The 16,296-nt window shown below is 43.4% G+C and overlaps 1 protein-coding gene across 2 annotated transcripts in view; it reads right to left on the bottom strand.

The window, feature by feature from the left end:
* ROR1 (ROR family WNT receptor 1) overlaps positions 1–5,441 on the bottom strand; it is a 277,094-nt gene extending 271,653 nt beyond the window's left edge. Inside the window, exon 1 of one of the 2 annotated variants that reach the window (XM_075936157.2) lies at positions 5,135–5,441. Coding sequence is in view for 1 of the 2 variants with exons in the window: in XM_075936156.2 (XP_075792271.1) it covers positions 5,135–5,225 (91 nt within the window). In the remaining variant the exon portion in view is untranslated. The remainder of the gene's footprint in view (positions 1–5,134) is intronic. The other variant, XM_075936156.2, reaches the window with a different exon arrangement.
* Between the last annotated feature and the right edge of the window lie 10,855 nt (positions 5,442–16,296).

The following is a 16,296-nucleotide window of genomic DNA, read 5'->3' as shown; positions in this document are numbered from 1 at the left end:
GTGCATATGAGCAGATTTTTAGGCCCCTGTCCTACACACGCTTGAATACATGCTTAATGTTATTCATATGAGTAGTCCTGGTGAACTGACTACTCACATGAATTAATGTATACTCATCCTAAAGAGCCTGCATGATCAGACCTTCGATTTTGAACTCCTTGGAGTGGAAATGTTTTTATATGTGTTTGAACAGGATGTATTAGGTACACATTGGGGACTCTGGTTTTAGTGTAATAAAATATTAAATAAAAATCCTGTAAATTTAATGCGTAGGCAGACCTTTGATTACCATATCAATATATATATTAAAACTTTCCTGAGAGTGAAAGTTTCACAGTTGTTAAGGTTACCAGTATACAGGCAGTCCCCGAGTTACGTGGATCCGCAGTTACGAACGGGGATTTCTCGCCCTGGAGAACTGGAGCAGCGGGACGCCTGGTCCCGCCACCCGCCTTCTCCGGGACGAGAAAAGCTGCTCCCCGTCTCCCTGGTCTGACGGGAGCAAAGCGGAGGAGCACCGGGGGCCGGACCCGCGGCCGCTTCCAGATCAGCTGGAAGCGGCCGCGGGTCCGGCTGGGTGCTCCGCCGCTTTGTTCAGCGTCTCCCTGGTCTGCAGACCAGGGAGACGCTGAGCAGAGCGGCGGAGGACCCGGGCCGGACCCACGGCGCTTTCAGCTGATCTGGAAGCGCCGCGGGTCGCCCGGGTCCTCTGTGGCTTTGCTCAGCGTCTCCCTGGTCTGCAGACCAGGGAGACGCTGAGCAAAGCCGGGGAGGACCCGGGCCAGACTGCGGCGCTGATCTGGAAGAGCCACGGTTCGGCCCGGGTCCTCTGCCGCTTTGCTCCACGTCTCCCTGGTCTTCTGGGGGGATGCAGCTAGTGCCCCCCCAGCAGACCAGGGAGACGTGGAGCAAAGCCGGGGGCCTGTGGTAGAGCAGGTGGGGCACTGGCGGTTGGTCCCGCAGCACCGCTCCTTGGCGCTACTGGACCAACCCGGCAGCACCCCAGCTGCTCTGCCTCAGGCGTCCTGATTCAGCTGTTGATCAGTTTCAGCAGTGGCTGAATCAGGATGCCTGGGGCAGAGCAGCTGGGGTGCTGCTGGGTTGGTCCAGTAGCGCCGAGGAGCGGCCGCGCTACTGGACCAAGCCAGCAGCACCCGAGCTGCTCTGCCCCAGGCGTCCCAAAGTCAGCCGCTGCTGAAACTGACCAGCGGCTGACTACAGGAAGCCCGAGGCAGAGTTGCTCTGCCCTGGGCTTCCTGGAATCAGCTGCTGATCAGTTTCAGCAGCAGCTGACTTGGGGACGCCTGGGGTTCTTACCTTGAATCTGTATGTAAGTGGAACTGGTGTCCAGATTCAGCCGCTGTTGAAACTGATCAGTTTCAGCAGCGGCTGATGCCAGTTCCGACTTACATACAGATTCAACTTAAGAACAAACCTACAGTCCCTATCTTGTACGTAACCCGGGGACTGCCTGTATAACGATGTTCGTTAAAGGCCTTGTTTCACATATCTGAAAAAAAAATCCTTCTTTACATCTGAAATGTCCATGCTTAGTCTCAGCCAAAGCATATGGACTTTTTTGGTGGTGGTAGTGTGAAATGGGGGAGAAAAATTCATTCATCTATTTTAGAATTACACACTTCTAATTTATGTATTTTTACATGCATTTTGGCTTACACAAATCAAAATCTGCTAAATTTTATCATTTTAGATTTTCAGGTTAGTTAATCTTCACCGAGGTCTAGATCCTTACATATTTAGAACAAAATAATAATTGTATTATTTTTAAAAATTCTCATTTCATGATGATAATGTTTGCTAATCTGAGGCAATACTTAATCTGGTACCAAATTAACATTGTAACTAATATCTGAGAAAAAGTGTATAATAACAAATATTTCCATAGACAATATTTCAATACAGCAGTTGATTCTGAATTGAAATTCTTATAGAATCATAGAATCATAGAATAATAGGACTGGAAGGGACCTCGAGAGGTCATCGAGTCCAGTCCCCCGCCCTCAAGGCAGGATCAAGCTCCGTCTACACCATCCCTGACAGATGTCTATCTAACCTGTTCTTAAATATCTCCAGAGAGGGAGATTCCACCACCTCCCTTGGCAATTTATTCCAATATTTGACCACCCTGACAGTTAGGAATTTTTTCCTAATGTCCAATCTAAACCTCCCCTGCTGCACTTTAAGCCCATTACTCCTTGTCCTGTCCTCAGAAACCAAGAGGAACAAATTTTCTCCTTCCTCCTTGTGACACCCTTTTAGATATTTGAAAACCGCTATCATGTCCCCCCTTAATCTTCTTTTTTCCAAACTAAACAAGCCCAGTTCATGAAGCCTGGCTTCATAGGTCATGTTCTCTAAACCTTTAATCATTCTTGTCGCTCTTCTCTGTACCCTTTCCAATTTCTCCACATCTTTCTTGAAATGTGGCACCCAGAACTGGACACAGTACTCCAGCTGAGGCCTAACTAGTGCAGAGTTATGCTATTACATAGCTCATAAATAGCACAGAATAGAACCTTTCTCCAGCAGAATTTATGGTAAATCCAACAAGACAAATTGTGGTCTTAAACTTTGCTGATGGAACAGAATAAGATTTGGAGTTGAAGGTTTTTAAAACTTTTACTTTATTAAAAAAGAAAACAAAACCACATGCTAAACACTAAATTAGTATTAATTTAAACACTAAAAGTCTGGGAAGTGAAAAAGGGAAGGTTCATAAAATTAATTTAGCCATTTTAATGTTTATGTAGTTAAATATACATAAAATATTCCACAGAAGACATTCATACTCAACATTAGCCAGCTATCACCACACAGATGTCAAAGAACTCTTTCTCTATGGTTAGACCGTGATCCGGAAATTAAATGTGTATGATTTGAATCTTGTACTATGGACACCAACAGGATCCAACAGCAGAATCAGAGTCACAATGAAAGACAAAGATGGTCTCAGACTATTGTGTAGTAACTGTTAGTAACAACTGACTTTTTAAAGGACATTCAATCTACAGAATATGCAATATGGTTAAGTTAGTGTTATCAAAGCCTTTTTCCACCATTATGGTAGCCATGTTTGGCCTTAAAATCTGAAGAAGAGTTCTGTGTAGTTCAAAAGTTTGGATCTTACAGCAATAGAAGTTGGTCCAATAAAAGATGTTACCTCATACACCTTGTCTCTTATTAAAACCTTAACTTTTTCATCGTGTCTGAGTATTTAATCTTAAACTTAACATGCCATCAATATACTTTTTTCTTTTTGAATATAGATTATGGCCAAGGTTTTCACAAGTGACTTGATCAACTTGATACATCTTATAGGGGCCTGATTTTAGGTTATACAGGTTCAGCATTTTCTGAAGCCTATCAAACAATCACACAAAAATCACTAATCGGTTTTGAATATCTTAACATAAATACGCACTTTTTACCTAATATCAGTTCAAGCTATCAGCCTCACTTCTTTTACTGTATGTGATCTAGTCAAATGTAAAATTACTGAAATGGCTACAATTAAAAATAAAATAAAACAATATTAAAGTGAAATCATCACAAACATTGATGATTTGTGTTAAGGTCACTGTTTACAATTTGCCCTGAAACCATACAACTATATATAGTTACAGTGGGCAAACCATTCCACATATAGCTGGAACTAAAAAGACAAGTCATCATGGACAATATTACCTGAGAGACCTTAAGTCAAATATCAGAAGCAGAATGAAATACCTAGGAATAGTTACATTTGGCTAACAATTCAACTCTTTATGAAGCAATTAAGTACATATCAAGTATAAAACTTGACTTCATTAACTGATATATGGGAGTGTTTGGAATCAGGGGAGAATAAGCCAAATATGCCTCTTATGAAAGAGCTGGTAACAGTATTTTTTTCAAGACAAAGAATAACGATGTGAAGTCATAAAATAACTTTAACTACTGGATTAAAATGTTTGCAATTTGAAAGAGGTAAATTGTAGACTTAAAATTCTTCAGCGGATATTATTCAGGATGAACAAACTGATGTTAAAGCTTTAACTTATGTCTGCTTCCTGGTTATACGCTCTCCCCTTATTAACAGGATTTTTTGAAGTAAGTTATCAACTGATATACATTTAATCATAGGCAGAATAGATTCTAGTACTCTTAGTTATGATAAATCCGTAAATCAATTTGGTAAATTCATGCGGTAATCTGATATAGACAATGTTTCATACAATCAGCTTTCAGGTCAGTCTTAGTTAATTAAAAAAAAATCACATTCTAACGTCAACGGATTGTTGAAAAGGCTTCTTGTTCAGTGTTGTCCTTTAAGGAATATTGTCACTCTCCTCGTTAGTACCTTAGGCTGCATGGGTGCTTTTCTAAATCCATCTTAAAAACAAACCAAAAAGGGGGCTCTTTCTGTTGCCCTAACCAGCCCCACGCATCCTGCCAATGGGGCTCAAACTGGGCTGCCGATTGCATGTTAAAATGAAGCCCTGACGGCTTAAATCAACTTTTCACCCCTCCTCAAAGAAAGAATCAGTTGTAGCCACAGGACCAGCCCATCTTCGCTTTCATTGTGCCCCAGCACAGAGAGAAGGGGGAAGCACTGATGGCTTCCCGCAGGGGGAGGTAATACGCTTTGCCTTTCTTATTAGCTTTACTCTCAAGGTTGCCATTGTCTTTAAAGAGGACGGGCATCGAGTATGCAATAGATTGCGGCTTAGAACTCACACTCGGCCCCGCTGCGCCCAGCTTTTAGCGCACTTTGCAAATGCAAACAGGCAGTGCGCGCCCCATACACACAAACACACACACGCTGCTGCTGCTGCTCCGCCTCTGAGCTCCCCCGGCTGCAGCTGAGAACGGTGGAAGCCGCAAGGGGACCAGCGGGGAGCTGGGGCCCCCTCAGCAAGCCCGTGGGTCGCTCCCACAGGCAGGCCCCGCGGAAAGGTCGCTTCCAACCCCTCCACGGAGCGGGTCGTGGGGAGGGGGAAGCCGAACCCCTTCCTACAGCCCCGGCCGAGGGGGCGGCCCCGCCGCCAGGGGGCTCCCGAGGGCAGCGCGGCGGCTCCCCCCACTCCGGGAACGCGGCGCAGCAACTTTCCAAAAGGCCCGCGGCGCGTCTTACCTCGGGCTGCGCCCCCGAGCTCCGCCAGGCTCCCTGCGTGCAGCAGCAGGAGCAGCGCCAGGCTCCGCTCCCAGCCGCCCGGCCGGGGCATCGCTGAGCCGGCTCTCGCTACTCCGACATCCGCAGGACCGGAGCCCGGGCCAGCTCCGCCCGCCGCGCTGTGCCGGGCGGGCTCTGCCCTCCCAGACCTTCCCCGCGACGGCTGGGCACTGAGCGGGAGCGGGGCGGCTGCTTCCCTCCCTCAGCCCCTTCACTTGTCACTTTCCAAAAATCTCCACTCACAGCCCGGCCCCGGCACCCCCCGCCGGCGGGCGGCCCAGCCTGGCCCGGCAGCGCCCCCTGCCGCCCCGCCGCGCGCTGATCCGGCCCACCTCGCCCTTGCCAGCCTCTGGAATCACCTGGAGCGGGCCCAGGTACTGGAACTGGGGGCGCTGCTGCCGGCACCTATAAAGGTTCCTGTTTGGGTCTGTGGCCCTCAGCACCGCCCCCTCCCGCTAGACACGTTCCAGCCCCCGGGAGAAGTACTTGGGGTGCCCTGGAGACTCCGCCCCGATCACTCCCCCCTCTCCGGAGAGAGGGGATGAACCTACTGGGTCACTTAGCCCAGTGAGGCTCTGTGCTCCCAGGATCCTCGTGCCTGACCCAGGAGGAGTCCCCCAAATGGGGATCCTGGCCAGGGGCGAAGGATTGATGGAGGTCGGAGAGGACTAAGTGAAAGACTGGAGTGGCTGCTGGGTGCCAGAGTGTGTTTTCTGCCCCCTTACAGCATTTAGCTCCATGGCAACTCCGGCCCCTCAGGGAGCAAACACTGTTGGCCCCCAGCTGAAGGATGTGCTGAGGAGAAGTGTAGTGGGCTGGATTGGAAAACTGTGGTGACAGCAGCAGCAAGGACCTGGTCCCATCTGAGTCCCCCATATGGTGCTTTCCTCAAGCAACGGTGGGGGGGGGGGGTGATCCTTGGGTATTCCTACTACCAGGCACACCTGAAGACCAACTCCAGAGGATTGTTTGACCACTTTCTTGTTCTCTATACCATCTAGTTATATCTGGAGAGTTTCCAGCACTTCCTTTGTAGATATTGCATTACTCAGAGATGGTTAAGCATTTGGCCATCTAAGGCACTATATCCTAAACAGCTAAAATATCATTAGGACTTCCAGGATCACTCACTCAAAATTAGCCCTAATAGTTTTTTCTGTGGGTGGTTTGCCACCTGGGTCCTGTTTTCTCTTTCTGTACATCAGAAAACTTGAATGCCCTGATGTGCCTTAGCATTGTTTACACGAACTGCTGCAGCATGCATTCAAAGCCATGGGCATCTCATGGATGTGGGGGAGGGGGGGCACACACATGGAGGCACATTCCCTCCCAGATTTCTGCCAGAATTTATATTCCCTGATCTGAACTCTGCTACGTATCACCAGAGCCTTTAAATTATTCCCTTTCCCTCATTATCAGGAATTATGTCTCACCTCTGTTCATCTGCAGATTTCACTGAGGCAGATGTTTACTTCCTCTTCAGATTATTAATTAAAATGTAAGTAAAACTGGGCCTGCTAGTGATAGAGTGGATGCTGTTGTTATCTGAAGATGACTAGGCAAAATTGACACAAAGATCCCCTCTGAACTAATTCACAACAGCAGGGAAAGGTCATTTTGTCCCTGACCCTAAACAACATGGGTTTGACTCCACCTGCCCTGAGGAGGAATTTCTACTTTATTGAACCTTGCAGCATCCCTCTAGATATTTCACTTTTATCTCCTATTTGACTCAGAACAACTGCAAACTGTCAAACAAAAATCACCTCTGTATATCTCCTGGTATTTTTAGAAGAATGAATCTCAAAACCCACCTTCAAAACAATACATAATCTAGAAACTGTTAAGCAGTTTCACAGTATTATGGTATAGCAGGCTTTAGTGTTCTAGGACAGGCTGGTTACTATGTATATGGAAAACACACACCTGCAATGCTCTAAATAAAATAAGCAGTATTCAGTTGTGAATCATGGGTCCTGTATAGCAATAATCCATGAGATGATATGTGTTAGGAGACTGTTGGTGCATAGCGTACATGCTGGGGGGTGAAAAAAGAGACAGAGAGCTGATTACTTTTCCACACCTGAAAAGTATACCATTTGCTACAATGAACTTCTTGGACTGTCCTACAACTAATGCAGCATGGCTGGTTAATTTTACATCTTTAAAAATCCTTTTGCAAATAATCTGGTGGGGCTGTAGGGATGTATTCTCCCACACTTAAAAATAGTTTGTAGTAAAAAAAAAACAGAATTAATAGTAAGGAGAAAGCTTTAAATATATTTTCTCTGCTAATTTAAATATCATTTGTGTGTTTATTTTTCTGTTTTTCTTTGGCTTTTGTAGATTTCCTAGACAATTTTGACCCTCTCTCTTTGTCCCCACAATCAGGTCCTTGGAGATCCAACTGCCTCTTCAGCATCAGATTAAAGCTTAGCAGCCATTTACAATAGATTTTATTTTAATAAAGATATCTGGGTATATTGAATATCTCCCAATTTAGTTTTTAAACTAAAATCTGAGTTAATGTGCCTAAAAGGGAAACAAACTGCTGCCTGACGCTTCAGGGGTGACCATATGTCCCAAAATGAAAATGGGATACTGTGAGGGGAGAGCCCAAGGCCCTCCACCATCTCCTGCAAGGGGCTCGCTGGTGTCACTGCTCACAGTTGGCTCGAGCCACCTGCCATTGCTGCTTCTCTGAGACCACCCAAGTCCCGCAGCCTGGTATCGCTGCTTGCTTCACCCAATGTTCTTCCTCCTTCCTTAGGAGGGCACATCACTTTTGGGGCAGAGGGAAGGAAAATGGGAATTTGTCCTATTTGATGATCAGTCAGCAAGAACAAATGGGGACAAAGGCCAAGTTTTGCCAAATAATTAGGGACGTCCAAAACAGGGCTTAAAAGGGGGGCTATCCTGGCAAAATGGGACATGTGGTCACCCTACACTTCAGGGCTATGTCTACGCTGCCCCCGTTTTGCGCAAAAAATATGCATATTAGGCAAAGCGTGGAATATTGCCGTACCTCATTTGCATAATTAATAAGGCTCCATTTTTGCTCAGAAACCCCCTCTTGCACAAGAGCCGTACTTCCACATTTTTCCAGGAAGAACGGCCCTTGCACAAGAGGGGGTTTTTGCAAAAAAAGGGGCCGTGTAGACAGCTCCTTTTTGTACAAAAGCCTCCTGTGCAAAAACGGAGCCTCATTAATTATGCAAATGGGGCCCGGCAATATTCCACGCTTTGCCTCATTTGCATATTTTTGCGCAAAACGGGCAGTGTAGACAAACTATCACACCCTATATCTGGGCTAACTCACTTTTCCCCTTCCTTCCCCACTACTCATGCAACCATAGTGTGCAGACGCTTAATATAGAAGGTAGAGGTGTTCTTTGGGTGTTATGAAAATTGGAACTGTTGGAAGTTTGTGCATATGATAAATAAAGGTCCAGCCAACCAATCACAATTTTACTTTGTGCCTGTGTAACTATAGTCTAATGCTTCAAAGGGGTAACCAAGTTAGTCTGTAACAGGAAAAACTTAAAAAACAAATAGCTTAGTAGCATCTTAAAGATTAACAAAACGTAGATGGTATCATGAGCTTTTGTGTGCACAACCCACTTCTGCAGATGACTGTCATCTTTGTTGTTTTTTAAGTATATTGTAATGGAGGCTTTCCTTCATCTCAAACAGGGGGCCTGTGTTCCTAGAGTGAGAGGCTCACTACTGCCAACATGAAGTTCCAAGGGGCCATGATTTGCATCTTGTCTACACTACCTGCTTTGCTGAAAGAGGCAATGCAAATGAAGTGCAGATTAGCCTTTTCTCACGCTTCATTTGCATACTCTCTTTCGTTCAGTTTTTGCGTAAAAACAAACAATATGGATGTTTCCTTTTTGCGCAAAAACCCCCTTTTTTGCGCAAGACCCTTATGCCTCTCTGGGAGAGGTAAGCAAGTACATTTATTACTATTTCACAAATGCAAGCTGAGGCACAGAAGTAAAATAGACTAAGGCCAAGTCTACACTAGGAAACTATTTCAAAATTACTAAGACTTAACTCACAATTTAACAAATTTGAACTAGTGTGTCCTCACTACAGGGAAGCACTGAAATTAGTCAGAGGCAGGCTCTGTTAATATGGATGCCTTAGACTTAGACTTAGAGCCCAATGAAGCACTCTGGGCAGCTGTGGGAGGCCTCCCGGATGCCAATAAGTTTGAATTAGAGGCACCAGAGCATCCATGCTAACATTATTTCAAAATTACTCTCTCAGAATTAGAGGCACCAGAGCATCCATGCTAACATTATTTCAAAATTACTCTCTCAGAATTAACGTTACTCCTTGTGAAAAGCAGGAGTACAGCGTTCAAATACCATAACCTGTTATTTTGAAATAATGGGCTTGGCAGTGTGGATGCATCACTTATAAACTCAAACTTGGTGGGGGAGGATTTTGAATAAGGTCCTAGTGGAGACCGCAGCTAAGTGACATGCTCAAGATTACAAAGAAAGTCTGTGGCAGTATAGAGAACTGAACTCCAGGTTCACTTTCCTCTCAGCCATCGTGTTGGGCATCGCTGCAGTGAATTTATCATAAAAGAGCTCTATGAAGTAAATAGATCAGATATATTCAATGTGAAGGAATGAACAAATAACTGTACAGCAATAACATAGTTAAAATTAAGTGTTTTATGTATGTCTAGCAAACTGCACTCAATTAGCAAATACAAATCACTTCCTGGCTCGAAGACAGTTCAACACAGCACACAAATGAAAGTTAAGATGATGTTTGTGAAATACATCTGCTCTTAATCTGCAACATTCTGAAGTCAATACAAATATTTTTCCTCTAAAATTTTGCAGTCAGGAAGTCTGAAATGTGCCACAGTGGAAGAATTAAAAATATATTAAAGCTGAAAACTAGTCTTTATAAGCAAAACACAAAACTAAATATTAAAAAAGAAAAACCAATAGCACAGAGTGTTCGTGAGTATGTAATGGTAAAGAATAATCAAAGCAAACAAAAACTGACTTGGGGATAGTAATTTTAGATTAGATTTCTCCTACCTAATCCATTGGATTCCATGGTGATGTAATGCTCAGATAAAACTTTGGAAGGGTCACTCTAGGGAGCAGAAGCAACTGCCTTAATGCACGTCTACATATTTTTCAAACAACAAAATGCTTGTACTTAATATAGTTGCAGAATTGGTTCCCGCAGAGAAAACACATTACACACATTTTTTTAAAAGAAAAGAGAGCTAAGGAGCTCACTGTCTGGGAATGATTTGTAAGTACAATAAAGCTAACAAGAGGATGCTAAGAAAAATGTTGTAAGAGAATATTTTCAGAAGTACAACACATTAAAAGAGCAACATTACAAAGATACTGCCAAAGCTGGTTCTTAAGGATCATGTCACATTACAAAAATGTCCTTGTTTTCCTTTCCCAAATCCATTCTCTACTTCATATTTCCTTATCTCACTAATAAATACCACATTTTATTGACATGTTTCAATTATTTGGGGCCAGATCCAGCATAGACAGAAGCTAGAATTTTAGGATAAGGTTCATTCTGTTTCTGGATTTATGGAGAGAAAACATGCACAGTATTAATCCAAGGCTTTTACTTTGATTTGTAAATGTCTAGTGTAAGATACCAATCAATGGTTGACTTTTTCCAAAAAGGCTAGGGGATTTACACTTTGGGACAGTGACTCTCTCTGTCTCTGCGTTTGTGTGTGTTTTATAGGTAGCTGCAAGGGTCATTGAGCCCCAAATTGAAGCATGTAGGCCACTGAGGGGCAACTTAAGCTAGTGAGTGGACTGCATGAGTGGTCCTCCTTCATCTCAATGTGCCGCAAGACTGTTATAATCAAGACAGTCTTCTGGGCTGGCTAGGATAATTGCACTTGACTACCTAGAATGTGCAGGATGTGCCAACTGAACCATAGCAGCACTTTGATTGGATGCAGTGGGAATGCATGTCTGTCACAATATAGTGTGCAATTGGCATGCCCCTCACTTCACATACCCTTGAAGGGTGTGTCACTTTTGTAATACTGGAAACCAACAGAATCTGGCCACCTTAAGTGTGAGCAAGGGTAAATAAAATGTCTCATGGGCCACGCTTAGAACTCGATTGTTCACCACTGATCTAGGGACTACTGCATCACAAACAGTAATGCTGTATCTCATTAAAATTAGTGGAAGATATAGTTCTAAACCCTCTAGATCAGTGGTTCCTGATCCGTGGTCCATGGACCCCTGGTGGCCCGTGATAGTACTGTAGGGGGTCTGCGGAAAGTTTAAAAGTAAGGATTGGGTCCACTGCAGGACTGGGCCTTTCCGCCAGGCGATTCTCACCTGGGCTTTGCAGTTCACGACTGTCCTTCCTCCCACCACTGTTTACACCCCAGCCTGCCCACTCAAGTCCCATGGTGGGTCCAATCCTTATTTTTTCTTTTCCTTTTATTTTATTTTTTTTTCTCCTCGAGGCTCTGTGCCTGGCCTAGAACAGACTGCCAGGGCAGGAGCTGCCTTTGGCCATGAGAGCCCCTTTGCCTTATCCTCCATGGATAAGCAGGGGATGGAGGTGCCAGGAGTTGAGGAAGCAGCACAGGCCAAGGGACATGCTGGCCATCCCTTCCTGCCGCTCCCCTTGACCCAGTGTGGCGAAAGGTAGGGACTGGGAGCTAACAGGCTCCAAGCCTGCAGATGCTCCAGGTGAATAAAAAGTCCCAGCACACCAGTGGTTTGCCCTGCTAGGCTGGGTGACAGGAGACCCTGGGAAGTGCTGCAGACTCTGCTGGGACATTTGTTTACTTGCAGAATCTGAGTTTGTTTGTTTGCAAGCACAGAGCCTCTGAGCTCCCATTGGCTGTGAACAGCAGCCAATGGGAGCTCAGAAGCTCCATGCACTGCAGTCTGCATATCCTTCCGCCCACACTGAAGCTGACAAGCTGCGACTATCCTCTGGAGTCAGCTTATAGACGGGTCAGTCACTTTTTACCATTTTTTCTCTTTTTGGAAACGATCATGTTATGTGAATACGTCATCCTGCTCTAACCATTCAAAAGCTATTAGAGTGGCAGGAAGTTAGTTGAAAAGAAAGGAACCAGGAGACCATTGTGGAACATGAAGTTCCATTTCAAAACAAACACAAAGTAAACGGAAAATGTGAAAATATAGCAATGTGTACTTGGAGTTAGGGTTTACTTGCACTGGCAATTAATCTGAACCATGTCCATTATGCTTACTCTGTAAAGAGGTACTGTCAAATGAGAGCTTAAAACCAGCTAATCTTCAGCATCATGTTGAAATGAAACATGGTGAATATGTTTCTAAGCCAACTGAATTTTTTTAGAACAAATTAAAAGAATTTAAGGAAAGTAAGAAATTAATTGAGCACGTAGCCACAGGCAGTGACAATGCTAAGGCGATGGAAGCCTCTTATTGGGTGGCTCAACTCATACCAGGACAGGAAAGACACGCACTATTGGAGAGGAATTGATATTATCCACAGCAAAGGAGACAGTGAGTGCAATGCTTGGCGACAAGGCCGACAATCAGATTGGTTTAATTTCTCTCTCAAACAACACAGTTCAGTGTAGAATTGACGAAATGTCTCAATGTTAAGAATCAGCTGACTGAGAAGGAAAGTCACTTCTATTCTTTGCAAATTGATGAGTCAACGGATATCACAAACCATTCAAATGACTCCCCCCCCCCCCGCATCCCCCTTCTGTTCTGAAATGTGATTTGTCCTTTTCATATGTGTTCATTTTTTTAATTGTATCTTTTGGTATATATGGTTGTGACTATTTTCTTCCACTATTTGATCTGAGGAAGTGGGTCTGGCCCATGAAAGCTCATCATCTAATAAACCATTTTGTTAGTCTTTAAAGTGCTACATAGTCCTGTATTTTGTTTCTCCTGTCAGTTGTCAGATATGACTACAACCGAGAGGTCCAAGTGGTCTTTCTCTTTTGCAAATCTTTGCCCACATGCACAACTGGCAAGGCTATTTTTGATGTGTTGAGTGATTTCATGAGGGAGCATGATATTGCACAGGGATCAGTACGGATGGGGCTCATGCAATGACCAGCCAGTATACTGGAGTAGTAGTCAGTATACTGGTAGCATTGGCACCATTAGCTACATTCATTCACTGCAGCATTCACAAGGAAGCGCTAGCTGTTAAAAAATGCCTGCTGGCCTAAGGATGGTTTTGGATGAGTCGGTGAAGATCATCAATTTCAAGGCCTGTCCATTGAATTCAGGACTATTTGCTGCTTTGTGAGGTGGGCAGTGATCACAGCCAACTTCTTTGCACAGAAGTTCGTTGGCTTTCGAGAGGAAAGGTTCTCTCGCACCTGTTTGAATTGCGTGATGAAGTGAGGATTTTTTTTGCTGGACCATCATTTTGAGTTCTCTCATCACCTCGTTGAGTTTCCTTGGCTAGCTAAATTGACTGACTTAGCCGATATCTTCAGCTACCTAAATGGACTTAATCTAAGTCTGTTATCTGCACAAATTTCTCTATCCCTTCCACACTGTAGAGACACATACTTTTACCCAGTTCCTAGGGCTCCAGGTGCTACCCTGTTAATTTACACACCCACCCTTACCCAATTCCTAGGGCTCGGGGCATAACTTCCTGCGGGTTTTGCAGGATCTTTAACCACTGAAAGAGCCTTACACAGTAATATCTTTATCCTCTATTTATTGACAATTCCCAAACAAGCAGAATACACATGCTAAGCAGACACTGTCATTCTCACCAATCCTGATACAGGCAGACTTCCCCTGTTGGCAAGCAATATCAGCCTCTCTGGATCTTAGCTGCTGCACATCACGGTCATGCAGGAGAATCCTGGCAGCTCTTATCTTAGGCTGTGTCTTGGAGGTGAGTTCTTCTTCCAGGTCTTCCCTCTTCTTCTTGGTGTTCCTTGTCTCCCTTTGGTCTTCTTCCAGCCTTTTGCTTCTTTCCTTCTGCTTCTGTTACTTCTGATCTTCTTCCTGGTCTCCTTCTTGGACCCCAGTTTATATAATGAAACCTGAGTCCTGCTTAGCTATACCTTAACCAATTATTTTAGTATAATTTTACTAACCAATCATAACAAAATTACCTAACTAATCATACCCCACCACCTTAATTGATTTACACCTAGTAAAATTAATTATACAGCAGAAACAGTTACAAACCAGACAGAGATCACAGTCAAACAATAAGAAAGTATAACGACAATGATCATAGAATGAGGATTCCACAACGTCAAGTATTGATAAGCAGTTTTTTGCTAGACAGAATGGTGTTACTTAAGTTTTCTTTACCCATCTTAAGATCTGTTTCTTTATCTGGTGACAATGGGGGGCTATCAGGACAAAATCCCCTTCTCACAGCCTGGTGTGACACTATTTTAATACAAAATAGATTGTATTTTGTATTAAAATAGTGAATATGTGACTCTAGACCTTACAGCTAATGGCTGCTGCTCTTCAGTCTGGCTGCAGAAGGCAGTTTTGGCTGCCAATATGGCTTCAGGCCTTGCATCATGGTTATAGAAAAACCATATCGTTACAAGTCTACAGGGAAAAGCTGTGACCATCTTCCATGTCCATGACAAAATTGATGCCATGATCAAGAAACTGAGGCTGTGGACATCTCAACTTGATCAGTCCAACTATGATTCTTTCCCAAATTTGATTTTTTGGCCAGCTCAGAAATGCAACTCACAGATAATGTAAAATGTGAAATCAGAGAGCACGTGCAAAACTTCAAAGTATAGCTGCATGAGTACTTTCCTGTTACCAGCACGAACGACAACTGGATCAGAAACCTTGTGCACCTTGCTACCAACAAACACATGTTTGACATTTTAAGAACAAGACAGTCTCGCTGAACTATCACGCGACAACTCATTGAACCTTGTCTTCAAACAAAAGCCTCTGACTGACTTTTGGCTACAAGTTGTTACTAAGTATCCAGAACTTTCTTACAAGGTTGCAGAATACTTGATGCCTTTCCCAACAACTTATGTTTGATTTTTAATGCAACTAGTGTGGAAAATGCACTCACAAAGTACCAGAGCTAACTGAACATGGAATCAGATCTAAAGCTGAGACTGTCATCAGTCCAACCAGACATCCATACTCTGTCATCCATTCTATAGCACCAGTTATCTCATTAAGTAAGTAAAGAACAGGGTTGTTACAAGTAAGTAAATGTAACAACTGTAAAGCATTATAATTTGTTATGCATGAATGCAAGAATGTTGAATCTTGCACAGATACCACATCGTATATCTAAGTTTCTATCCTTATGTTCTTCCATGTTTCAGTTTGACACCTGCAATGTTAGATAATCTGTGGAGGAAAATTGAGGGATCGGTGTGACATAGTCTGTGCTATGAATGATGCACATGTCGAATGTGTACCCTAATGTACCCTAATAATGTGTACCCATATGCCAAATGTAACTTAAGCATACTACCTATGAATTGTGTATATAATCTTCTGTTTGCATTATTTAATAAAAAGATATGGCACTTCAAAGTTGTTACATTTCAATGTGGACACCCTGATTTATCTCTCAGTGCTACTATATTTGTTTAGATAACATGTACTATTATACATTTCAAATGATTATCAAGTAATGGAAGGTTTGAAAACAGCTATATTGTTTAACAGATTAAAAAGGGGTCCATGTGCTCAAAAAGGTTGGGAACCATCGCTCTAGATTGTTTTGAAAATGATTAGGCTCAGACAACAGACGTTTGTCTTACTATGTTTTCTTTTTCAGCAAGTTACATTTCTTACCAGTGTTGGATGTAGACAGTGTTTAAGAAAACAAATATCTATGACCAATCTGAGAAATGAGAGTACATTGTTTTTTATGGGGTAATTTAACACAACCACTATGTGTTTCGATTTGTTGTTATTGTATGAGTAAAATGTTCAAATTGGCTATCATGATAAAACACAGTACTCTAGTGGCTTTCCTTTCACTTTCCATACCATTACAACATCTAACCTTATATATTTAATATTCCTACAGTAAGCAAATGCCTTCATTTAGCCATTGGCATCAATGCTGGTGTTTTGAATGGGAGCAGATGC

This window comes from Pelodiscus sinensis, chromosome 9 (assembly GCF_052426305.1).
Source record: "Pelodiscus sinensis isolate ZL-2025 chromosome 9, ASM5242630v1, whole genome shotgun sequence".
Lineage (NCBI taxonomy): Eukaryota > Metazoa > Chordata > Testudines > Trionychidae > Pelodiscus > Pelodiscus sinensis.
Note: the sequence above shows the minus strand (reverse complement) of the source record. Positions and strands in the feature narration are given on the sequence as shown.